The sequence below is a fragment of the Odocoileus virginianus genome, chromosome 32, assembly GCF_023699985.2.
Source record: "Odocoileus virginianus isolate 20LAN1187 ecotype Illinois chromosome 32, Ovbor_1.2, whole genome shotgun sequence".
NCBI lineage: Eukaryota > Metazoa > Chordata > Mammalia > Artiodactyla > Cervidae > Odocoileus > Odocoileus virginianus.
Window position 1 is genome coordinate 19,552,342 of NC_069705.1, and position 26,042 is coordinate 19,578,383.

At 43.0% G+C, this 26,042-nt stretch overlaps 1 protein-coding gene across 1 annotated transcript in view; it reads left to right on the plus strand.

Annotated features, from left to right (window-relative positions):
- LOC110137889 (low-density lipoprotein receptor-related protein 2-like) overlaps positions 1-26,042 on the plus strand; it is a 41,104-nt gene that overhangs the window by 14,087 nt on the left and 975 nt on the right. Inside the window, exons 12-31 of the mRNA XM_070460169.1 lie at positions 107-232; positions 1,620-1,844; positions 3,984-4,295; positions 4,968-5,180; positions 6,600-6,794; positions 7,810-8,025; positions 9,084-9,319; positions 11,073-11,202; positions 11,384-11,568; positions 12,384-12,570; positions 13,734-13,952; positions 14,347-14,530; positions 15,530-15,731; positions 15,820-15,984; positions 16,162-16,362; positions 17,221-17,770; positions 18,157-18,282; positions 19,347-19,457; positions 21,667-21,903; positions 23,979-24,448. Coding sequence (XP_070316270.1) covers positions 107-232; positions 1,620-1,844; positions 3,984-4,295; positions 4,968-5,180; positions 6,600-6,794; positions 7,810-8,025; positions 9,084-9,319; positions 11,073-11,202; positions 11,384-11,568; positions 12,384-12,570; positions 13,734-13,952; positions 14,347-14,530; positions 15,530-15,731; positions 15,820-15,984; positions 16,162-16,362; positions 17,221-17,770; positions 18,157-18,282; positions 19,347-19,457; positions 21,667-21,903; positions 23,979-24,235 — 4,277 coding nt within the window. The 3' untranslated portion in view covers positions 24,236-24,448. The remainder of the gene's footprint in view (positions 1-106; positions 233-1,619; positions 1,845-3,983; positions 4,296-4,967; positions 5,181-6,599; positions 6,795-7,809; positions 8,026-9,083; positions 9,320-11,072; positions 11,203-11,383; positions 11,569-12,383; positions 12,571-13,733; positions 13,953-14,346; positions 14,531-15,529; positions 15,732-15,819; positions 15,985-16,161; positions 16,363-17,220; positions 17,771-18,156; positions 18,283-19,346; positions 19,458-21,666; positions 21,904-23,978; positions 24,449-26,042) is intronic.

Genomic DNA, 26,042 nt, shown 5'->3' on the forward strand with positions numbered 1-26,042 from the left:
GGTGACAAATATATTGGGATTCCTTTTAAAGCAAAAATGCCTTAACTCCTTTGAGTCTTAAGTTTTGAATTGGTTTGGATAAATCCATGTTTTTACTTTAAAACAGGTAAATACCCAGCATATGTTCCAGGTTCTTGCAGCCACTTGTGTCTCCTCTCCCCCGTCCATCCCAAGGGCTATAAGTGTGTTTGTCCAGAGGGGATGTTTCTTTTACCTTCCGGCACGTGTAGTGGTAAGGATGCTGGGTGAAGTGGGTTTGGCTCAAGAAGCCACATTCTGTGGTAGGTCTGGAAATAATATCACTTCTATTTTTGAATTAATCACTTTTGTCCTGAAAGCACAAGTGTTGTTATCTAAAGACCTTGTTTAGGTTTTTTATTGTGTTAAAATAGATGTAACAAATGGTACCACTTTATTTTTAAGTGTAGTATTCAGTGGCATTAAGTATATTCATATTTTGGGGCAACCATCAGCACCACCCTTGGTCTCCAGAACTTTTTCATCTTCCCAAACTGAAATTCTATTCCTGTTAAACAATAACTCCTCATTCCCCTCTCCCCCTACCCCTGGCAATCACCATTCTACTTCCTGTCTCTGTGAATCTGAGTACTCCAGGTACCACATCTAAGTAAAATGGTACAGTATTTGCATTTTATGACTGGCTTTTTTTGACTTAACATCATATCTTCAAAGTTCATCCATGTTATAACACGTGCCAGAATTTCCTTTTTAAGGTGGGATAATATTCCATTATATGTAGATACTACATTTTGTTTATCCATTCATCTATCAATGGATATTTGGGTTCAGTAACTTTTAAAACAAGAAAAAATAGCTTATACTACTTTGTTTTACATGAAAGACTAATGACTAAGTTGGTATAAGAAAGAAACCCTCTACAGTCTTATGACTATAGTACGTACTGACTCATGCTTGTAAGCAGAGTGTCTACGTTAACATTGTTAACATAATTCCTCATGTCACTGTTCCATCTTTGAAACTGTAAGGGCTACATAATTGGTTGAACATCACTGCCCAACTCCTTGAATTTTTCCTATAGAACAGTGAGGTTGTAAGAAGAATAAATGATATAAATACGTTGCTGCTCTAACTGCCTTTGTAGAAGGCAATTCACAATAGCCATGGAGCATGATTATGGTGTAAAAAGCTGTTGCGCCAAACACAAGTCTTTAGCTTAAAATGTTTCTGAACCTTATATACACAGTTAAGCACCCAGGTAACTTTTCTTTAGATAGGCAGCCTAGCTTAAAATTCTTTGTGTTGAGATGTGTGTGCTACAGGCAAGGATTTGATGACCTTACTGAATCAAACAGTAATGCTTAGGCCCTAATCCTCAGGATTCTATGTTAATCTTTTTGCAGAAATTTAAAGGACTTGGTGCCTTGGGGAAGCTGAGCAGTGCTTTCATTTGCCCAAATGACTTCCTTCTCTAAGGAAGCCAAGGCATTCATGTTGTGTATATGTGCTTCAGAAGCAAACTTTATAAGATCCTAGAATTCTTGGGGAAACTCAACTTGAGAGAGCAATGTTGTTTCAAAGGGGAACATGGGGGTCCCTGACAAATGTTCAAACAGTACATCTCTCTTTTCCTTCGGTAGAGTTAAAACTAGTGTTTTCCTCTGGCAAACGTCTCTACTTGTTGAAAGTTGGTTTTATGGGAACTGCTATAGAGAGAAGCCTAGTTCAAGAGCATCCAAGGAACATCTACTTGCTGGATATTGACTGGAAAAGAAACCTCATCTACTGGACAGATACCCAGGGTCATCTGTTTCGCTCAACTGGCTACCTGGGGGACAAGCAAGAGATTTGGACAGAACATACAGGTATCTTGGGTTGGTTATTTTGAATTTTTTCCTTTTTTCTCTGGCTCTAGATTTAAGTAGGCTCCCAAACATCTCCAAAACCCTACCTGTCTCTGATCTGAATCAAGCTTAATACCAAAGAGTAGTTCTTAACTAATTTAAATATTAAGTGTCTGTGATTTACCCTTGTTCTTATGAAGGGTGTGTAGACTCTTAAAAGGCTACCGTGATTTGGGAAATACTGAGGTCAGTGATAAAGGTTTTAAAATTCGACTTTTCTGGCCTTACATCTGGATAGGATGGAAACAGACCTTAAATACTTCAACTTTGCATTGCAGATTTTTCTTACACTAATTTAGAAGCAATTTGCAATGCAGATTTCAGAGAGAACTAGCAAGATATTTTTTTAATTTGATAATATATACTTTCTCTCCCCTCCCACACTCCTCCATGGCATACCCCACCCTTAGCTCCCTGTACTCAGCCTAAATGAAAATATCTGCTTTATAAAAGAAAACTGAGAGGTGAGTTCCAGGGTGAGTAATCTGATTTCTGAATGCCTGTACTGTGGGTATTCTAAGTGCCAAGGAACTGCTTTACTATATGAAGTGCTGTATTGGAATCCATGTTCCTGAGACACCCTTCAGATCAGTGGCTGATGTCTTAATCCTTATGGAACTGGAATGGCGTCAGACAATTTTTTTTTCTTTGTTTAGGACACCCAGTTTTTGTTGCAGAATTGCTTGGTGGGGGGGTGGGGAAGAAGCACATGTCTGGTGTCTCAAGTATTGAGTTATAGTAAAGGGCTTCCCAGGTGGCACAGTGGTGAAGAATGCACCTGCCAATGCTGGAGGCACAAGAGACATGAGTGCCATCCCTGGGTTGTAAAGATCTCCTGGGAAGATCCCCCAGATGGCAAGCCACTCCCGTATTCTTGCCTTGGAAATCCCATGGACAGAGGAGCCTGGCAGGCCACAGGCTGTGGGGTCACAAAGAGTCAGACATGACTGAGCGGCTGCGTGCTTATATATACAGAGGAGACACAGAGTGTTTTTCCTACACAGTTAACTGGAAAGCTTGGCAAAGCCAGGCAGGCCTTTTCTGGGTAGTAATCAGCTTGACCTCTGCTCTCAAGGCCAGTTTGCAGGATCTCAGGGCCTCCTTACAACTCTTGGGTCTGCAGCGTTCACCTTATTTTTGTATCAGCGTGTACACGTCTCTCGTGTCTCCTGCCTCGGCAGGTGCATTCTTTACCACTGTGCCACCTGGGAAGCCCTTTACTCCACCTCAGTACTTGTGACACCAGTATGTGTCCCCCCACCACACACCAAGCAATTCTGTAACATAAACTGGGTGTCCTAAACAAAGAAAAAAATAAACATTGCCTGAAGCAATTCCAGTTCTATAAGGATCAAGACAACAGCCACTGATCTGAAGAGTGTCTCAGGAACATGGATTCCAACTCAATGGACATGAGTTTGAGTAAACTCTGGGAGTTGGCGATGGACAGGGGTGCCTGGCGTGCTAGAGGCCATGGGGTCGCAAACAGCCGGACATGCCTGAGCGACTGAATTGAACTGAACTGTACTGAAATCTGTGTTGTTTTCTCTTGGTGTGTTAATCTTGTCCTCAGACTGAAACTTGAGGCTAGAAAAAACAAATGAAGTTCTGAATCAAAAATGGGAGGGCTTCAAAATTCCACTTTAGGAAAGAATGCACGTTTTTAAGAACTTGTGTAGAGTCACTCTGAGGGCATTCTGTGATGCTCGCATGTGGGATTTTTGTGGTTACATCCAACTCCAGAGGAAAGCACGTATTTTCTGCAGAGGGCAGAGCCCAGTGAGGTCCAGAGGAACGGAACCCCATGGGGCCAGTGTGTTCTTAGGACCTTGCCAGTCTTCCACCTAGCTATCCAACTTACAAAATGCAGTGAGTGTCTACCTTGCCTAGGGGTTGTCAAGGATCAGGGGAGCTCATACTGACAGACAGGAAACCAGAGCAGGCATGATGGGACCCTTGTGCAAACCAGGTGTGGAGGTTTCTAGGAAATGATCTTTGCATCCTGCAACTGTCTGACTTCATCCCTGGCCCAGAGTTTAAGACAGAATGAGAACACATTTGAATGTCCTTCCTAACGGGAGTGACTTGTCCTCCTTACAGTCTGCTCAGCAAATGTGGACATTCCAACTGGGAACTTGTACTGGCTGCCCTGTGACCGAAGTGCTATTCAGAGGACCAGACTTGCTGGCCCAGACACCCACACCCTGTACAAAACGGGCAGCGTTATAATGCATCTCCTTCTGGACTGGCCAAGGAGGCTGCTTTACTGGGTGGAAAGTGGGGAACCCTTGCAAAGTATGACCCTTGATGGCAAAAGCATACAGACAGTCTGGAGAGGCACTTGGACGGCAGACACCCACGTAACCTTAGATCTCGGCTCTTCCAGCATCCTCTGGACCACCAAAGGGTTAGGTAAGCGCTGCGTAACCAGTGAGGTTGGAAGAGGCTTGAGGGGCTGAATGAGAGTCTTCTTTTTAGTAGTAATGACCCCATTTTTAGAATTAATTAGATATAGCGTCAAACTCTGATTTTCATAGTTAAAGCTTGGGCACAAGTCACTGGTCTCAAACTATTCTCATCTATGAGTCTAAATTTATGATTGAAGAGATAGAAAACTTCAGAAATAGCATACTTAATTTTTAACACTGCAAAAAACTATTTGTTTCTACTTCTGTAAGTAGAAGTAATGGAATGAAACTTCCATTATAAACAAAATACAGATACTTTGGTTATAACTTGACAGCAGGTACATATTACACCTTTGTAGCTGAATATGATAATCTACTCACCCAGAAGTCTCAAGGATGACCTGATGGCACTGTGCTAATGACTGGGGTTGTAGGACTGTGGTGGTCAAGTCACATCTGATGTATCCATGCAGTACCCCTCACTTTTCTGGAGCTTTAAACACTTCTTTGGATTATCTTTAACTATAGAACTAAAACTTACAAAACTTCATAGACAAATCTGTGCATATTTTCAGTGCAAGGTCATTGAAACTTTCAATCCAATGGTGCCCTTGCCTCCTTGCTGTCACAGGTTACTTGTTCTGTATCAGCTTATAAGGACTTGACTCTTTCTTAGGGTTGCAAAGTCTGAGTCTCCTAAAAAATAGAACCTACACTTTGAATGAGACTTGGAGTGATGGCATGATTGCGGCCCATGAGCCCTACCTACTGACTCTGAACAGAACCGCTCTCGTGCTATGGAACAGGAGGAAGCCAGAGCCCTTCCCAGTGTCAAAAGAGGCCTACGTCCAGAAGATGATCATCTTGGCCGAGAACCTGGAGGTTCCAGGCAAGTCTTCCCCGGGGGGTTTTCTTAGAGATCCATGTTACCCTGCTCTCCTCAGTGTTCGGCAGGCCTTCTGCCGAACTTGTCCTTGTACTGAAGCTTGTTCAAGTAAGAATCTAACACATTTCTCAAAGTTGCTAAACAACACCAGTTCCCGAGTAATACTCCAAGGAGGGTACACACCCTAGACCCTTTTGGGAATCATCTTTCACGTTAGCATGTTGAAGCTCTTAGTTTGGCAGTAAAGAGATCAATTTAACTTGCTCTAAACAGGTTTCCCGGGCTTCCCAGGGGGCACAGCAGTAAAGAATCTGCCTGCCAATTCATGAGACCCAGGTTTAATTCCTGAGTTGGAAAGATCCCTTGGAGAAAGAAATGACAATCCACTCTAGTATTGTGGCCTGGAAAATTCCATGAACAGTGGAGCGTGGTGGGCTACAGTCCATGGGGTCTCAAAGAATGGGACACAACAGAGCACCGATGCACGCAAACCAGTTTCCCAAGCTGGCCTTTTTTTTTTTTTTTAATTAAACCGAGGAATCCCTTTTCTCATAGCAGTGACATCTTGCAGGGTATCTTCTGTGAAGCTGCTCTGGGTCCTGGTTACCAGGGGAAGCAGCTCTTCTGTTAAAGCTGTGCCTTGATCATTCAGATTAATCTGCTTAAAGCTGGTTTAACTATTTTCATATAAACCATGCCAAAAAATCTGATTTCAGGTCTTGAGGCAGAAGAAAAAGTCTTACCACAGGATTTAGGGCGCTTCCTTGGCGGAAGCAGCTGAAAACCCCGAGGAAGAGTAGAAACAGAGATGCCCAGACCTGTTCCTCCTCCCATGTACCTGCCCCCTAGAGGTCTTTCATCTCCCCACTGCAGTCTTAACTATTGTTTTCTGATTCACTGGTTTGATTGACTTGATTTTTCAAGGTTAAGAAGTATTAGAGGTAGGCATGTTTCCAGGTGGTAAAATATGTTAACAAGAGGTTAACTCTTGGTTAAAAAAAAAAAAATCCAGTTTTGATTATTCTTCTAGCATATCCATTAGGTTTCTGTGACAGATGCTGAATAATACTAATTGGTAACTTCTGGAAGTGCCTAACTCAGACATCTCACTATAAAACGGAAGTCCCATCTTCAGAAACTTACTTTATTCTGCATGCCTAGAATATAGCATCGGGTAGTGGAAAAAATTAAATTTATAGGCCTAAAAGGAAAAAAAAAATTCCCCCAATTCAAAACCATGAGATAATGGGCCAACACACCACACACGTGGTCTAAAGATCCAGGGTCTTTACTTTTTCTTTCTACAAGGTAGACAAACATAGCTATCTGGCTATGACTCGGGTTTTTGGGGGGCTGGGAGGTAGAAGCCTGTCTCCACTGCTGACACCTGATGGACTGACCTGCTGACACTGCTGATTCTAGATCCTGAGGTCGAAGGAGAGGCAGCCCCCAGCCCTCCTCCCCCACCCCCGCCAGCCCCTGTCCTCTGCACCCGATCCTCTGTGCCCTGTCGGGATGGGCTGGAGTGCGTCTCCCGGGGGTACCTCTGTGATGGCAAGCAGGACTGCGGGGACGGCTCAGATGAAGAGAACTGCTCCCGCTTCTGCAACAGACCAGGTGTGTCACCACCTCCTGGTCTCTTGTCCCAGGTGTGCTAATTCTGCCTCGGGTGCATGCGATGAATTGCTGGAGTGTTCATTATAATCACACTTGCTTTCCCTATAAATTTTCATAGATTACATAGCCTACCAGGACACAGACTGTCTGATTGCTCATTTTATCACATTTAAGTCCACAGTGTTTTACCAGGTATAATTTGACTATGTTTCCTTGCTGCCTCAAATTTGCCTAAGTACTCCAATAGCTGCCTTTATATTGGCACAGAGTGACCTAAATGGACCACTTATAACTGACTTGGTCATATTTTAACAAGTTGTTAAAGTAACCAAACCAATATGAAGCCTTAGTATTTCAAGGACCTAGTTCAGCTTAATTAACCTTAGCACTTTATTAAAGCTCACTTATGGATCAGTTAAAATATAGAACTCAGGGGACTTCTCTGATGGTCCAGTGGTTAAGCCTCCGCCTTCCAATGCAGAGGATTCAGGTTCGATCTCTGGTCAGGGAACTAGATCCCACATGCCACAACTAAGAGTTAGCATGCTGCAGTTAAAGATTCTGCATGTCTCAACAAAGATTAAAGATCCAATGTGCTACAACTAAAACCCGGCACAGTCAAATAAATAAAAAATTTAAAAATATGTATATATAGAACTTAAATGGGCTTTCTAGGTGGCACTAGTAGTAAAGAATCCCCCTGCCAATGCAGGAGACATAAGAGATGCAGGTTCAATCAATCCCTGGGTTGAGAAGATCCCTTGGAGGAGTGTATGGCAACTCACTCCAGTATTCTTGCCTGGAGAAGCTCATGGATTGAGAAGACAGGCGGGCTGCAGTCCATAGGGTCACTAAGAGGCAGATATGACTGAAGCAACTTAGCATGCACACACAACTCAAATAAGATCAATCTACCTACCCCTCGAACTCCAGAATGAGGGTGAGTTTAATCCAGTAATAAAACTTCAGCTTGATGAACATATATGGGCCTTGCTTTTGACTTGTTCCATGGAAGGGGTCTTCCAGTGTCTGGATGGAAACAAGTGCATCGAGGAGAAATATCACTGTGATGGAGCCCAGCAGTGCTTGGACGGCTCCGATGAGCTGGGCTGCTGGAAGCCCGTTGAAGACTGCTCTCTGCGCTGTGACAACAAGACCCGCTGTATCCCCAAGAGCTGGCTGTGTGATGGCCACCCTGACTGTTCTGATGGAAAAGACGAACAAGGATGTAGTAAGTTCCATGGAAGTTATTGGAGTTTTTCCAACTACATTGTAGTCAGTTCTCCTTATTTGTGGGAGTTATGTTCCATAAAGCTGCCATGAACACTGAATTAGAGGATATTGGATCATTGCTCCTGGAAATATACAGGGTGAGGTTTCTTAGAGTCTCTGGTCACATTTTTGTCAACTGATCAATATAGAACCTTTTTAAATTGTGTGTTTCTGTTTAAAGATGACTTAACATGTATTGTTGACTCAGTAATACCCAGCAGTAGTGAAACTCATGCTGAACAGAGCTTATTGAATGCATGTATATTTTCCCATAAGATACATTGTAGACTTCTTACCCTTAGGAGCACCAAACAGCACTTCAGCACTACATTTGGGGTTATTTTAAATAGAAAAATCACTAGAAAGTTAAAAAAAAACATGGTCCTAAATGACTGCAAGACATCCCGGATGACTTAGTAGTAAAGAATCAGCCTGCCAATGCAGGAGATGCAGGTTGATCCCTGGGTTGGGGAGATCCCCTAGAGGAGGAAATGGCAACCCACTCTAGTATTCTTGCCTGGAAAATTCCATGGACAGAGGAACCTGGTGGATGACAATCCATGGGGGTCACAAAGAATCAGACACGACTTGGCGGACTAAACAACGAAAAAGGATTACAAGAATACTTCTTTTAGTCTAAGAATGGAAACTTGAGGTCAAAATAGTGCCTTTTCAGCCCCAGTTGGAAAGATGTGGTGGGAGCAACTCACATTAGGGTCCCAGGCAGGAATCTCGCTCCCCTGCCTGTCCGAGCATCCTCCTACGTGTCCTCCCGTCCCTGTCCCCCAGCTCTCATCCTCCAGGAAAGGAGGATTTTCTGGGCTAACTGATAGGCCTTTTCTGCCCTAACAGTCTGCATGAACCACCTTCCTGCCCTAACCCACCTTCCTGCCCTAATTAAGCTGGGGCTTAATTCCTAAGGTGACAGAAGACTGGGAGTCTTCAAACCATTTTATTTGCCATCAGATTGCTTCTTCTCCATCTGGCTGAGTTGTTACCTAAAGCTTTGTTTTTCAGTTCACGAAAAATGCAGCCCACCTGAATTTAAATGTGAGAATGGCCAATGTGTATCTTCTTCCCTGCGTTGTGATGGGAACCGGGATTGCCTGGACCACTCGGATGAAGAGGGCTGTCCTGCCTGGCCCCTGCCATGCCCATCAGGGGAGGTGAAGTGCCTGAGGAGCGGGGAGTGTGTGTTGGCAGAGTGGATATGTGACCATGACTTAGACTGCAAAGATGGAACTGACGAGAAGGTAGCCCACTCTTCCTTCAAAAAAAACACAGTAGACTTCTAATCACAACAATAACATGTGCTTCCTCACTAGAAAACTTGGGAAAACGTATGAACAGAGGTCTCCCACAATCTCTGCCCAGAAAGCCACTTTTAACTGCATCAAAGTCTCCAAAGTGTTAAGATCCTCTGGTTGAAAGTCAAACTTGTAAGATCTTTATTGAAGGAGCTTTGCAAATGTTAGGTCTTGATGGTCATAGTTTGAATGTCTCGTTTAGAGATGCTTTGAAGTTCTGCCTAACCAGTTCCCATGACATACACCATTGCTTCTGCATTGTGCGAGATGCAGTCCAATTTTGAACCTATTGCTCACATTTGACCTTAAGAAAGCAGTTCTGCTGTGATGTTCTGTTTTCTCATCAATAGAATGGATAGTGTCTGCTAGGCTGAAACTGTATCTCAAGGTGCTGCTATATCATAGGTGCACAGATCTGAAATATCCTTCTCCCTGCACCAGTTCTGAGAATCCCAGTCAGATTAGGTACAAATGCTGGAGTGTGCGTTAGAAATGGTGGGAATTCAAAGAAGAGTTTCTAGAGCAGATTCTTTTGCTTATGCTTTTTAAAAATTTTTTTATTTTTAATTGGAGGATGATTGCTTTACAATGTTGTGTTGGTTTCTGCCATATATCAATGTGAATCAGTCATGAGTTATTTTTTTATATAGTTTTTTCTTAATATATATATTTTATTGAAGTATAGTTGACTTACAGTGTTTCAGGTGCATAGCAAGGTGATTCAGTTATACATATACCCATATATTATTTTTGAGATTATTTTCCATTATAGGTTATTACAAGATACTGACTACAGTTCCCTGTGCTATATAGTTAATCTTTGTTGCTTGTTGCATATCTGTTTTTTCCATTAGAAATACAGTATTCTATTCATATTAAGTCAAACAAGTGGAATCAAAATGTCATGAATTTTTTAGTTAGGCAAAAATTCATAAGTTTTCTAAAATAAATACATATATATATATTTATATATATAATATTATATATATATATATATTAAATGGCTCAGACAGTAAAGAGTCTGCCTGCAATGTGGGGGACCTGGGTTTGGTCCCAGTGTCAGGAAGATCCCCTGGAGAAGGAAATGGCAACCCACTCCAGTATTCTTGCCTGGAGAATTCCATGGACAGCGGAGCCTGGCGGGCTACAGTCCATGGGGTCACATAGAGTCGGACACTAGACTGAGCGACTAGCACTTTCACTTTTATATATACTATATATATATATACTTTGTATATATATTATATATATATATATATATATACACACACAAACAAAAGCTTTTCTACTATGCTTGATAAAGGCTTGAGAAAGAATGTTTAAAAAAAGAGAGAAGAGAAATTGAAAAACATAAACTAAATGAAATGGGGCCATTGAATATGAAATAGAAAAAGTGAAACAAACTAGGTACACGATCATCATATTGTGTCTAGTTGTTTTTGAACAAGCGGTAGGTTCTTAAATGAATTAAGACTTCCCGGCTGGTCGGTTTACAGAATAAGGCATCTCCTTTCCACTTTCCCATCCACGTTGGTATCACCCACAATTCCTCCTCTGAACTCCAGCTGAGGAAGGCGTTGCTTATCACCCACATCTCTGGCCTCACTGCAGAGGGGACTTGAGGTTCTCTCATAACCCACGCCCCTTCCTGGGCCCTGAACCTGGGTGTTGTTAACGGAGTGGCTCACTGTCTCCTCAGGACTGTGACCCCAAGGAGCTGCGCTGTGGCTCCAGGCAGTGGCGGTGTGCCAGCGGGGAGCAGTGCGTGCCCGAGCCCTGGCGCTGTGATGGGCAGCGTGACTGTGGGGATGGCAGCGACGAGACGGGATGTAAGCGCAGGGCGCAGAGGCGGGCGGCCTCCGAGGGGCGCGGCTGCGGGGGAACCCGGCTCAATGGGCAAATGCCACGGCCCGAAATCCATCCCTCTGCCGGGATGGAGGCGTCTGGATTGCAGGTGGGAGGGGTGGGTGGCGGAGGGTTTGACTGTAAAGGCAGAAGGTCGTTCTCCAGGCCCGCCGGAGGAGTGTGGGAGCTCCGAGTTCCAGTGTCAGCCCTCCGCCTGCCTGGACCTCAGCCTGGTGTGTGACGGGAAGCCAGACTGTGCCAACGGCGCTGACGAGGGCGGGCAGTGCTCGTCGTCCGCCTGCCGCCAGGGACAGTGTTTCCACGCCTGCTACCCTTCCCCACGCGGACCTGTGAGTGCTTTCTGCTTCTGTGCTCCGGCGGCTGGAGACGCGGTGTGGGGCGAGGCGGTCATCCTCAGCCGGGCTGTCTGCTCCCCACGCCGGGTCGTCCACGGCGGAGCTGCCCGGAGCCCTCCTCCCAAGTCCCCGTGCTGGAGGCTTTCTGCCGAGTCCTGTCTAGTCCCTTTCCCCTCTCCCGTCTTCTGGAACTCTGCCCCCCAGCTCCAGAAAGCCCCCTACTGCGACATTCACGGTGAGGCAGTAGGTTTGGGGGGATTTGTCCCAAGAGTCAGGTAACTCCCCGCCATGCCGCAGCTCAGGAAACGAAGTACCTGCCTGTGAGGAAGTCCTTTCTGTGTGAATAGTTAAAATATGACTTGCCCTTCAGTCAAGAACTGTACGTGTTCTGGTCTGGCATTATTGGTTGGCTGAACATGGTGAACTTGATTCTGACAGGCAAGGGGAAGAAAACCATGCGGATGTCTGGTCCTGTTGGCAGACAACCAGTTCAGTGAAGACTAGGGGTCTCCTCACTTACAGGTTCTGATGGGGTCCTAGGTGGCCTGGGCTGAACTGGACACCTTTGTTAACTTAGGACCCCTGGGGGTGGCAAGGGTGTGGGGTGAGTGGCAGGAGATGGAGAGAGTGACTGCATTCAGAATGAAGTTGGTTCAAATCACAGTTTGAGTTGCTGACATGGAGTATATCGCCGTGTGCTTTTTATATCAAGGCTGAGGTCTTTTTTATCAACTGTGTACCTTGCCTTTAGAAAGTCTTCATGTAAAAAAAAAAGAAAGAAAGTCTTCATGTTTTCCAACCTCTGTCAGGTATGTGCTTGTGAGCGAGGCTTTGAGCTGAAAAGCAGTGGCCAGATCTGCGAGGATGTGGATGAATGCCGGCGGCTGGGTGGTCACCCTTGCAGTCAGACCTGTGTCAACACGAAGGGTTCCTACACCTGCGCCTGTCATCCCGGCTACTCACTGGAGCCTGATGGTCATACCTGTAAAGCAACAGGTAAATGGAGCTGGGACTATCTCAACTGTAGGTTGAGAGCTTGAGGTCCTAGGACATCCAGGAATACCACTGTAAATCTCTTTCTCAGGCCTTAAGTGTTCCTGCCTGCTTTATTTGTCTTCAGAACAAGACAAGCACAGTTCCAAAGCCTCCTGTTTATACTTTGTGTTTTATACCTTGAATTTGAGTCTGAAAGTATCTACAAATAAGGCATTATTATAACAAACCCATAAATTAAGCCTCTGTAACCATGGGTCAGCCTTACCTGAAGTTAGAATAAATATCTAAAGACCAGACAAGTCCTTCTTTCCTATCCACCTAACACCAAATATTTAGTTATAAATGTGGTTTTCAGTTTAGGCTAATTATGCCTTTATTCTAAGTGTCTTCAAACCATGTTTTAGCTTAACCATTACATCAAGGGAAGAACTACTTAGATGCCAGTGAGCTGGCACCACAGCCCTGTCAATGAGAAAGCAAAAACTACTTTGTCCTCTGATTCCTTAGCCTGTGTTGGGCTCACCATTCAAACTCCTTTTTTTTTTTTTTTATTTTATTAGTTGGAGGCTAATTACTTTACAATATTGTAGTGGTTTTTGTCATACATTGACATGAATCAGCCATGGATATACATGTATTCCCCATCCCGATCCCCCCTCCCACCTTCCTCTCCACCCGATCCCTCTGGGTCTTCCCAGTGCACCAGGTCCAAGCACTTGTCTCATGAATCCAACCTGGGCTGATGATCTGTTTCACCCTAGATAATATACATGTTTCGATGCTGTTCTCTTGAAACATCCCACCCTCGCCTTCTCCCACAGAGTCCAAAGTCTATTCTATACATCTGTGTCTCTTTTTCTGTTTTGCATATAGGGTTATCGTTATCATCTTTCTAAATTCCATGTGTATGTGTTAGTATACTGTAATGGTCTTTATCTTTCTGGCTTACTTCACTCTGTGTAATGGGCTCCAGTTTCATCCATCTCATTAGAACTGATTCAAATGAATTCTTTTTAATGGCTGAGTAATATTCCATGATGTATATGTACCACAGCTTCCTTATCCATTCGTCTGCTGATGGGCATCTAGGTTGCTTCCATGTCCTGGCTATGATACCATTCAAACTCCTTAAGGCCAGGTTGAAAGCAGTTCTTTTTTGACAGGTACTGAACCAGTCCTGCTGGTGGCAATCCAGTTTAAGCTGCTCCTCTATGGGATGCGGAGCTTGAAAGAAGATATCCTGGCAACTACAGACAAGAACCTGATTATTTTCTCTATTGACTATGACTTAGTGGATCAGAAAGTCTTCTGGACTGATCTCGGGGCCCAAAGTATTCAGTGGATAAGCATGGACATGAAGAAGAAAGGGACTATGGTGAAAGGTTTGTCCCCTTATAAGAGGCTCTCATCTTGCCCTTACCAATTACACATAGCATGAAAGATAGGATGAGTGGCCATGAACTTTCTAAACATTGGTTTATATCTCCTTAACTACAAGTGGTCAAGTCTTGCTATTATCAATAGTTAGCTAGAAATGAGAAGTTGCCATTTCTGTTGCTACAGAGTCAGTCAAACTATCAGCCAGTGACCATTACTAATAACGGTCATCTTGTTCTGCAAATAGTATTTTGGATCATTTAAAAGACTGCTCTGATAGAGATGCATATATCAGTTGGAAAATGAACTAACATGGCATGCAAGTCTGAGGCCTGTGAGCTTCAACCTTCTGAAAAGCTGTAATTTAAGTACACATGATGAATAGTTTCCTCTCCTCAGGGATAAAGGCAGACTGCATAGCGGTTGACTGGATCGGGAGGAATCTCTATTGGACAGATGGGACAGCTGGTCAGATTTTGGCAATTCAGTTGACTGCAATTTGGAAAGGAAAATCTGAGTACACGGTTGTCCTGGACAATGACTTGAACCAACCACGGTCTTTGGCTTTAGATCCCCTAAATGGGTGAGTCCGGGTGTCGCAATGCCTGGTCAAGTCTGTCAGGTCTGTTCCTCTTTAGTTCTACTTCGGTTGTGTTCCCTCAACACAGAATGAGTGAATGGAAATCTTATATGACTTGACTTTGGATCTTATGATGTGAGTCAGCCATACACATAGTAGTTGTGAAAGCTCCTGCAAAAAGACCTTTATTTTAGAAAAGTGAGATAGAGGCTTGCTTACTTGGTGGCCCACCTATACTTTCATTGGCTAAAACAAACAGATGTACCTCTGAGTGGAGAATTTGTATGGCTTTAAAATGGCAGGAGGGAGAGAATGGAACTAAAGCTGGTGTTTAATTTATAGTAATGTGATTTGGGGGTGGTGATGGGGGCAGAGGAGTTGAGTGTGGGGGTTGAGCTCTTCTGTCCAGAGCCCCTTCTCTCTGCAAAGGGCCAGGAGCTTAGAGGCAGCATTTCCTACTTGTCCAGGCAAAGCCCTAACTGGGATGGCCATGTGTGTATCAAACGTAAGAATAAGATACAGCAAAATTCAGGATCCAGAGGTGACCTATGTCAGATACTGTCCCTCTTTTTTTCTCATCTTTTCAAAACCTCCAACCAGGAATCTGGTAACATGGTCCTCAGGAGACTGGCAGGAGTTTCCCGACGGATCTAATGGGTTATGACCAAGAATGTGATCTGAAGCACCCATTGCCCATGGAACTAGTGGACTTTCTAGCCCAGAAAAGACTGACAGTTTCCCTGGATGTTTTCCAGGCTAAGGTCTAATGTATTTTTTAGACTTCTTATACAGTGGTCGTAATAGATATTATATCCCTAAATAATGAACAATCACATAAAATTTCAAAGAAAACCTTTTACTACTTCATAAATTATATTTAAGGCATAGACGAAGTTTGAGGGAAAAAAATAATTGGGCTGTAAAGCAGAGTTTTGAGGAATGAACTGGTATTATTTTCTGTGAGGTAATACTTTATCTTAAAGCTGACTTTAATCCACATAGGCTAATGTACTGGTCTGAAATTGGAGGAGAGCCTCAAATAGAACAAGCTGGAATGGATGGGAGCAGCAGAAAACTACTCCTCAGTCAAGGTCTTGGCTGGCCAACTAGCATAGTTCTCGACCAATTGAGTTGGAAGATATTCTGGTCTGATGACAAATTTCACTGCATTGGCTCTGCCAACCTAGATGGTACTGGTATTAGCGTAAGTGTTCTTTTGGTAATAGGCTTGTGTGAAATGTCGTGTGCCTTGTGTAAAACTCATCCCAGGAACCTCACCATCACCGTTTCAGATGTTGCAGCTAACACAGATCAAGAGCCCCTTCTCAGTGGCTGTGTTCGAGGATGAAGTCTTCTGGTCTGAAATGAAGACGAGAACAGTACAACGCATGAAAAAGATGACTGGCAAGAACCGCGCTGTCCTCATCAAGCGTTTGGAACAGCCGTACGGACTAAAGGTCTATAGTTGATGCTTCAGAATATCCTCTGATCCTCCCTGGGAAGGCTACGTGTATGAGTTGCCCAAGGACAAACTGCAGGGACTTCCATCTATAATGATTGAAAGGCAGGGTTGAGTTACTTGCTGTTTTTAAGGATGCAACAACATGTAGTGACATCTAGGTGTTTTCTTCCAGGTAATGCACGAAGTGCTACAGCCCAGGTCTTCAAATCCTTGTCTGGATACTGGATGTTCTCATTTGTGCCTTCTGAGCCCACAATCTAAGGGAAGCTGTCGCTGTCCAGCTGGACTCCTGCTTGCAGATGATGGTGTCAATTGTGTTCCCCTCAAGGAATCTGCATTTCTGTTCCTTGGGTTGCCCACAGTTATCATGCAGGTATTATGCTGTTCTGTCACATGCTTGGGCCACAGTCTATTTCAGACTTTGGGTAATTTGAATTCCTTGAATTTCTTCCCTTTGGAATATTCTTTAAATACAATTTAAATTTGAATATTCACTATGTATTGGGAGCTATGATGACCAAAAAAAAAAAAAAGTAGCTATGAAATGAAGACCACTCCTACTCACACTCCTTAAGAAATGCTTAGCACCTCAGAACACCGTGAGGCTAAGGATCTGACATAGTGTTTAACTCAGTTGAATTGTCCAGGCACCTAGCTGATGATGGAGAGTAATTCCAAATACAAGCAACTTGTCTGGGTTCTAGCCTGAGAGGTAAGTACATTTTGTGAGGACACTTTTCTTAAATCATAGGAGGAGAAAAGGTACTAACAAGCAAGTCACCCCTAACTTCTCATATCCAGAGGACTTGAAGACTCTGGCATTTTAAAATGACAAAGCAAATTTTGGGGCTGGAAGACCAACTTCAGTTTCAGTAAGATATTCAGACTGAAGTCTCATTTAAAGAGGAGGGCCTTTCATATATATAAGTGTATCAAATTCACACATTGTACAACTTAAACTTACAGAGTATTGTATGTCAGTTTCATCTCAGTAAAAATAAATTTAAAAAGTTAAGGGGGGAGGCCTCTCACAGAGGAGTAAATATTTCAACCATATGAATTCAAGGAATTTTAAGGGCCTGAAACTCCAGGAAGGGAGAGAAATGCAATTTGCTTTTAGGCAATAGACTGTGTGAAAATCTGAATGTATGTATCGGAACATGAATTCAAAATCAAGATGAAGAATTTGACAAGTCTCAACTGGTGTCATTCCATTCATTTTTCCCCACAGATCTATCTGAAAAATCTAGATGCTTCACGAGGACAAGCAACTTTACCAGGACATAGGATTCTTCCCTTTACCAATGTCAACCAGCTTGCATCAATGGACTATGTTGTCCAGGAGAAGGTGCTCTACCTGGCAGAGTGGAATACGGGTGATATTTGGCTACTGAGGCTCAAAGACTCTGGAAAGCTCTCTTGGAGGAAAATCATATCCGTGGTGGGCACGGTGACTGACCTTGCTGTGGATTGGTTGAGTGGAAACGTATACTGGATTGGCAGTGAGAATGCTCACATCAACATAGCTTCCCCCAGAGGCCAGTACTCCACCGTCTTGCTCAGCGGAAGTCTCTACCGCCCGACCTCTGTCGTGCTCCACCCGCCGACTGCAGTCATGTGTTTTGTGGACCTGGGTCCCCAGGATGATGGTAGGCATGGCTCCAGCATCGAATGCGCCTCCATGGACGGCAGCAGGAGGAAGGTGCTCTGGCGGAAACCCCAGGTCCCTGTGGGCCTGAGCTTTTCAGATGCAGGGACTCGTCTGTACTGGGCTGATCCTGGTGAGCAGTTATCTTCTCCACCCTAAGTGTGAGGGTGAGGTTCCTTGGCCAGAGAAATAGTGATGGTTTCTGGTCTTCAGCTGTAACTTCAAATGGCTTTTAGGTCTGTCTGAGTTTACATTTTCTGCACCACTTTCTAAACAAATACAATCAGTCCCCATCCTGAGCAGCAGTCATGTAGTTGCCTGGTTGAAGGGGTGAAATCAAGAACCTAACAAATATGCATGAGCAAATCTTTGTGTAGTACTCTTAGAATGAATAAGAACTAGTTTTCAGGAAATGCATGTATCCTTCTGGAAGGGAGGCAGGACAAGTCATAAAGAGCCCCAGGATGGAGTATAGCTGTTTGGGCTCCAAACAGAAATTAACTGAACCTCTCCTTCTAGGAAGAGGACTCATAGAAAGTATTCAACAAGACGGCTCTAGATACAGAGTAGACCGCAGAGGAATTCAGGGCCTTAACCTGTTTACATATGGCCAAGGCATGATGTTCTGGACCACTGTGGATGATGGTAGGTCTTAATTCTACCTCTGATTGTCTTTGTGAGCTGAATTTACGTCTGGATATCTAAAGCGAATGTGCTACTGCTTAGCACTGATCTTTGGCAGTGTGTTTCTTGCAGAGGAATAGCTAAGCAGCTTCCCTAATTTAACATGTATAAATGCCAACAGTGACTGTGTGATTTGGGGGAGCTTTTACTTATTTGGTTTTTCTTTACATGTGAATGTACTTTATCTCATTCTGCCTGAAATTTCTGGCTTTTGTAGGAGGCTCTTGGCTTTGGAGGACACCAGGGTATGGCACAGAGAGAACTGGGCCAGGAATTGGGACCAGGTGGCTTTGTCAGTTAGTAGCTATAACACCTTACCTGTATCCCGATCGACTAAGTACACATGAAAGTATTAGGTGACTTTTAGAGCATTCTATACTTGCTGGGTATTTCTAGTATTCAAAGAGATTGTCTAAACCACAGTACTCTATCTAGTATGTTATTTCTGACTAGAGTCTAGATCTGGTAAAACTGGAAAAGGCTGTTTAAAGTAAATCTGTCTCTTTATATTTCCCAGTGCTGGTCCCTTGACCAGTTGGGCTGGCCTCATGAGAACTGCAAAAATAAGTTATCAGATCCTACCGCAAAGATGCTAAACTGTTAGGTATGTGGTGAGACCTTTGCCATTGAAGATCCTCTGGTGACTCTTGTTACAAATAAGCCATTTTTAGAAATGCTGTTCTGGAAGAATGCCTAAAATCATAACCCATCAATTGCTTGAGCTGAATTTTCATGTATCATATCCTACTTTCCTCTCTGTGTATCCAGATGTATATGAACATGCTGGACATAAGCTCACTGGACTTTATTTTCAGCAAAAGCATAAAACTGCTTTTACTGATCTTTAAGTTTCTTCCCAGGAACTAGGTTTAGAAAAATGCATGTCTCTTCTGTAAAACTCCTGTTATTTAGCTGGAGTTTTTGCAGATGAGTGACAATTTTCATACTGAGCAGTGTTATTTGCCCAGGAAATTGTAAGATAAATTTCACTTTTGTTAATGATTGTCCACTGCCTTTTGTTTTAGCCCAGATCAGTAAAGTTTGGTACAGCAAAGCAGAACTTTCAGAAAACCGGTGGTTCCAAGTAGACCAGAAGATTGTGGATTTGAAAGTTTATAGTAAACTTAGCCAACAGGGTAAGCAACCTTGCAGTGATTATAACAACACTGAAGTCTACTGAATTTCCCTGTGAAGGAGTTGTTCCATCCTATAGTATCTCCTTGGAATACCTCTGTGTTTCCCATTAAAATATTTCTCTGACACATTCCTGTAGATCTATATAACTCTGTTATCTTCATGCAGTTATGTATGATCTGCTTCTGTTTATAGCTAGTCCTGTTGCATAGCTAGGAGACACATGGTGGTAAGGATATTGGGCTTGGGTTTGGTATGAAGTGAAGTGAAGTTGCTCAGTCGTGTCTGACTCTTTGCGACCCCACCGACTGACTATAGCCTACCAGGCTCCTCCATCCATGGGATTTTCCAGGCAAGAATACTGGAGTGGGTTGCCATTTCCTTCTCCAGGAGACCTTCCTGACCCAGGGATTGAACCCGGGTCCCCCACATTGTTGGCAGACGCTTTACCCTCTGAGCCACCAGGGAAGTCTGGTATACTTGGGTCCTATTTTAAGTTCTCTTATTGAAGACTGAATTACAGCTGTGATATAACCCAAATCCCCTTTTAGTTCTAGAGTGAAACTGGTCTTCATTCTACTCATTGTCACTTACATCTACTTTTGATATTAACTTATCTTTCAAATATCAACTTGAGGGTGCTTGCATGTGTTTCTCCACCTTTCTTATAGACATGAATGCCTAATTGAGGGTCCCTGTCATTTCTGAAATACATTTTATCTTCATTATATCCATAATCTATTCCAGAATTCCTGGAATATGTCAAGAGATAAAGTCTCACCAGAAGTCAAAGCTTGAGATAGAAGCCTTGGAGAACTATGGGAAGATATACATGGCTGACTTAGACTCTTGTCCCCCACCGTCCAACCCCCACCTCTTGTGCCCACCAATCTGTTCTCTGTTTCTGTGACTCTTAGAGGGATGAGAGAGACCACAGCCTTTGAGTTCTCATCTAAAGAGAGCTTTATTTCTAAGGGCCTTCTGGTTAAGATCTTGGCTACATGATGTGAAGGGGAAGGAGAACTTACAGGAGATCTTGGATGAGCCAAGTTTACCTCAATTTTTCTTAAAGTACCCCTTTATGTGAACTACTGGCTTGTTTTGTTTTGTGCACATGCATGTTTATTGCAAATTTATTCACAATCACAAAAAACTGAAAACAATCAGGATGTTCCTAAATAAGTGAATGGATAAACATGCTGTGGTATGAATGGACAGACAAGCTGTGGTACAAATGGAATATGAGCCAGCCACAAAAAAGAAACAAGCTCTCAAACCAGAAAACAACATGGATTAATTTTAAGTGCATAATACAAAGTGAAGGAAGCCAGTCTGAAAAGGCTATATACTTATGTGACATTCTGGAATAGTGTAATTATAGACCCTGTAAAAAAAGATCAGTGTTTTCCAGGAAGGAGGGGGAAAAGGGAAGTTGAATAGGTGAAGCACATGGGATATTTTTAAGGCTTACATTCTGTATGATTATGTAATTGTGGATACATTAAATTATGCATTTGTCAAAACCCATGGAACTTCACAGCACAAAGAGTAAACCTTAAGACATACAAATTTTAAAAAATCATTTAGAAGGTCAGGGGATTCTAGGATGGAACACAAACTGTGACAAAACAATCTAATTGTTCTACAAATGTATGAAATGACGTTACTGAAAAGACAGGAAAGGTGCTGAGCAAAGTAACTCTGGAAATGAGTGGAGTCTCTAACACTGAAGCAAAAGAAATTGTACATAAGCCCTGTACTCTCATTGATAAATTTGTTTCCCACTGGGGTACAGACTAACAATTCTGATACCACTATATATGTTTACTGGAATTGAGCAATGAAGTAAATAGATGGCAGGTGATAGGAGACAGTTTTCTCACTATTGAGAATTTACAGATAAGCAAGTGAAGGAAGCTAGAATGATCCATATAGTAATAGATTAGAGTTGGAGACATCAATATAAACTCATGTTTAGCTTAATGACAGTTACAGATGTGAACTCCTGATATTCTAAAGCCATCCTTATCCATGAAGAAGAATCACCAGTCACTTGGTTCTCAGTTGTCTAAAAGGAATTAAACTGAAAAGCCATCTACTCTGGGGAAAAAAATCTGGGTCCTCTAACTGATGGTCTGTTTGCAGAAAGTTTACAGAAGATCCTTCTGAAATAGTCTAAATCAATATTTTTTGGGGTATGGGGATCCACAGGTAGTAACCATTGCTCAAAAGACAACGGAGGATGTAGCCATATCTGTTTACCAAAGCCGGAAGGACAGACTTGTAAATGTCCCAGTGGGTACTACTTGGATGACATAAAGAAGTGCCTTGAAGCTGTCCGATGCTCTGCACCATCACAGTCCTGTAAGGATGGTCAGAAATGCATTTCCGCCACACAGGTTTGTGATGGTCATGCTGACTGTCTGGATGGATCTGATGAAATGGACTGTGAGTAGCTCCTACCCAAGACCCACCATTGGTCACCTTGGTGATTTACCTTTAATAATATTTAATTCTACAGTGTTCCTCAAGATTTTATCTTTTAAACTGTTTCTTCCTTCTCACTGTGTACTCTTTAAACTGAACAATATGAAACTAACTATGGGCAATTGTATGTAGATTATGGGGACTCTTTGTAAAAAGCTAATGTCCCCTCGATTCGATTTTAGAGTAGGCCATATGATAGTTCACTCCATGGGGCTTGGCAGTGTATGTTGCCTGAAAGAGCACTCATCTAACCCAGATCCGATTCAGCCCATGGAAACTGATCACAAGAGCATCACCTGCAATGTAAGAGGTTGGCAAACTAGTTGACTTATCCTGGTTCCCTAGAAAGAGGGAACTTGTCCTATGCTCCTAGAAAGAGCATATTCTAGCTCAGAGTTATTAAGGAATTAAAGAGGATGTATAGAAAGCTGTCACATTATTATAACACTGTCAAGTTAATTCTTAAATGCTAGCTGTAGGAGGTTGTTATAGAAATATTGTTCCAAATCATGCCTTCATGGGAAGGTGTTTTCGTGGCCAGACAGATGAGTAATCATAATACCTAATTCTGCTGGAATCATCAGCTATAGCTCCATTGGTATCTAAGTCCCCTTCACGGTAAATCAAAGAGACAGTGGGCTTAGTCATAACCAGCAAAGGAAGAGATCTGAAAAGAAGCCTTACAGTGAAGAGTTCTCACTGACTTCTCAATGTAAATTCTTATTTCTGTAAAACCTGACTGGCTGGAAGACTACTTATTATCTCTAAGCACTTCATCTTAAATGGGAAAGATAAGGGATTTTGATTCCCATAGTTGATTCTATCTTTCAGCAATTAAGGGTGCTTTTGTTGCTAGTCCTGTGTTGGAAATGACTCAAGGATGGGGGTAAATGAGTGAGAAATTTATCACCTTTACCACCTTGAGGTTAGGTTAGGTTTCTGGTTTAAAACCTAACCTAACCTTCTTTTGCCCTCCCATTCCTGATGTGCTGGGCCCAAGAGCTGACTTTGCTTCTTAATGATTTCACCCTGACTACATATAAAACTTTTTTGAGGGAAATGGTACTGGGTATATAAAATTAAGCTGAATTCCCTTAGATGTAACCTACCATCAAGGACCCCAAATGCCCAGGATGGAAATGCTCCTGTGAGGCCAGCTTAGGACAGAAGCAAGAAGCATTTTTATTGCTAATTCTTCTCTTTTCACTCCTGGTATTTTGGTCTTCTATGTGAGGAGTAACACTTGTGTCAACAATGACAGAGAACATGGTGAAATGCCTTAAACATAAACTTAACTCTTGGATTGCTCTTTGGATAGAACCCTGTTGTCTGCTCCCTGCTTTATGAGTGTCCCTCCCACACTGCCACCAAATTTGGTTCAATATTTGCAGCTTGTACGTCTTGCTAAACCTACAGTTTACTTAGACTCAAAAAATGTGAAATATTTACAGATAAACTTAATCCTTATAGTCTAGATATATACTACTTTGATCTACTACACTCATCCTTATAGAGAAAACACTTTTGGAACTGGTGGCATCTACCTTGGCTAAAATTCTGCATATCATCATTTGAAAATGGATTGGTATGATAGACTACACTGGTCCTGAAACCAAATATTTTAAGTGCCTTTAGATATGTATTTTTTAAATTAGCTTTTGATAGTTTTTGTCAAAAGTATGGTGCTGTGCTTAGTCGCTCAGTCGTGTCCAACTCTTTGCGACCCCATGGACTGTAGCCTCTCAGGCCCCTCTGTCCATGGGGATTCTCCAGGTAAGAATACTGGAGTGAATTGTCATGCCCTCCTCCGGGGGATCATCCCAACCCAGAGATCGAACCCAAGTTTCCCGCATTGCAGGTGGATTCTTTATCTTCTGAGCCACCAGGAAAGCCCAAAGTAATGGTAGTGACTGTGATTTCAAAAATTCAAACTTATCCAGTTAAGGTCACTGGAATTCTTGTTCTTCTGAAATAGTTACTAATTGGCAATAACAAACCTGCATATACACTCGTACTCACACCTACTGTTTTTGCAGGTACCTATCCAGATACAACCCATTCAACACCAACACCTAAAACATCAGAGTCTGGAAAGAGACCAACACCAAAAGCTGTCCAACCGCTCCAGGGTGCCAGGTCCACCAAGACTAGGTCTCCAGGTCCAGAAGGAATGAATTACCCTGTCAGAAAGATGCTAACCCCTCCGATTCCTGCTCTAGAGAGCGAGGCTCCGGAAACCAAGGAAGGAGGTCAGCCCAAGGACTCACACAGGGGAAAAACTTCTGCTCTGTAGCAGCGATTTCTGCAATGGAAGGGGAATCTGTACGATGCAAGGAGAGCTGAGAAAATGCAACTGTCTGATGGGCTACGGCGGAGACTTCTGTGAAGAAGCAGCCCATGGACCTACCCCTGGCCACATCGCCCTCAGCCTAACCATAGCCCTACTGGTTGTTCTGGTCATTCTGGGAGCATTTGTATATTTCAGGAGAGAACACAAATTAAAGCGGTGAGCAGCCACTTTTGTCCTCGTGGGAGAATTTTATTCTAAAGGCAGCTTGTTAAATAAAACTAAAACAAGATTAATGAGATCAGAGGTATGAATCCACTGTAGAAATTTGTTCTCTGAGAAAAGTTTTGAGCAATGGAGCAGCCTTATGTGATAGATGACCTGGAAAAATCATAATTGGGACCATCTTTGTGTGAGACCTGTAGCAAACCGTAATGTAAGGGGCAGTGCTTTCACAATAATGTAAAAGCAGTCAAGGGCATAGTCTCAGGGATAAAGTGAGGAGAGTCCTCTCTAATGAGGAAGTGTGTGTGCATGCATGCTCAATCGTTAAGTTGTGTCTGACCCTTTGTGACCCCATGGACTGTAGCCCACCAGTCTCCTCTGTCCATAGGATTTCCCAGACAAGCATAATGGAGTGGGTTGCCATTTCCTTCTCCAAGGGATCTTCTTACCCAGGGATCAAACCTGTATCTCCTGCATTGGCAAGCAAGTTCTTTACCACTAGCGCCACCTGGGAAGCCCCCAGTGAGGCAGAGTCAGTGCCAATGACTGTTTGGAGGGAATATTCCTTGGGTGTATTAGTTTGCTAGTGCTGCTATAACAAACACCCCCTAGTGGGTGTCTTAGACAACAGAAATTTATTTTCTCACAGTCCTGGAGGCTGGAGGTCTGAAATCAATGTGTCGGTATGGTTGGCTTCTTCTGAGGCAGAGGGTTGCTTTTCTCCTTGGATTGTAGATACAGACTTCTCCTGTGTCTTCATGTAGTCTTTTGTCTGTACATGTTGATGCCCTAATCTCCTCTTCTTATAAGGACACTAGTCCTGTTGGATTAGGACCCTACCCTAATGACTTCCTTTTAACATAAATTACCACTTTGAGGACCCTATCCCTAAAATGGTCACATTTGGAGGTATTAGGGGTTAGATGTCAACATATGAATTTTAGGGGGACAAAACATAGCCCTTGACAAGAAGTGTGATAAGCTCATAAGAGAGATTTAAGGCAAAAGCATAAAGTTTTATCTAACAGCAAGAGTCACTGGATTAAAGAGACAAAAGAAACAAAAAAGAATGACCCAAATGATTAAGAATGATGACAAAATAAGCTTTAGGAAGATATAGTAACTGAAGAGAACTGATTGAACATATTGGGAGGGGATATTAGGCAGCCTATATATCAAGAAACATTGGGGCTTCCCTGGTGGCTCAGATGGTAAAGAATCGGCCAGCAATGCAGGCAACCCGGGTTCGATTCTGGGTCGGGAAGATCCCCTGGAGAAGGGAATGGCAACCCACTCCAGTAATCTTGCCTGGGAATCCCAGGGACAGAAGAGGAGCCTGATGGGCAGCAGTCCACGGAGTTGCACAGAGTCGGACTTCACTGAGTGACTAACACACAGTACCTGCCACAGCACAGAATACATATCAAGAAACATTATGGAGATAACTAAAATCCTTTAACATCTCCTCTGTACAGCCTTCACTTTACAGACTGGAGAAAAGCCCAGGAGAAATGGTATATCTTTGCCTAAAGTAACACTGGTTAATGTTAAGATGAACTGAGGTGCTTCCCTTGTGCTTCTGACTGTC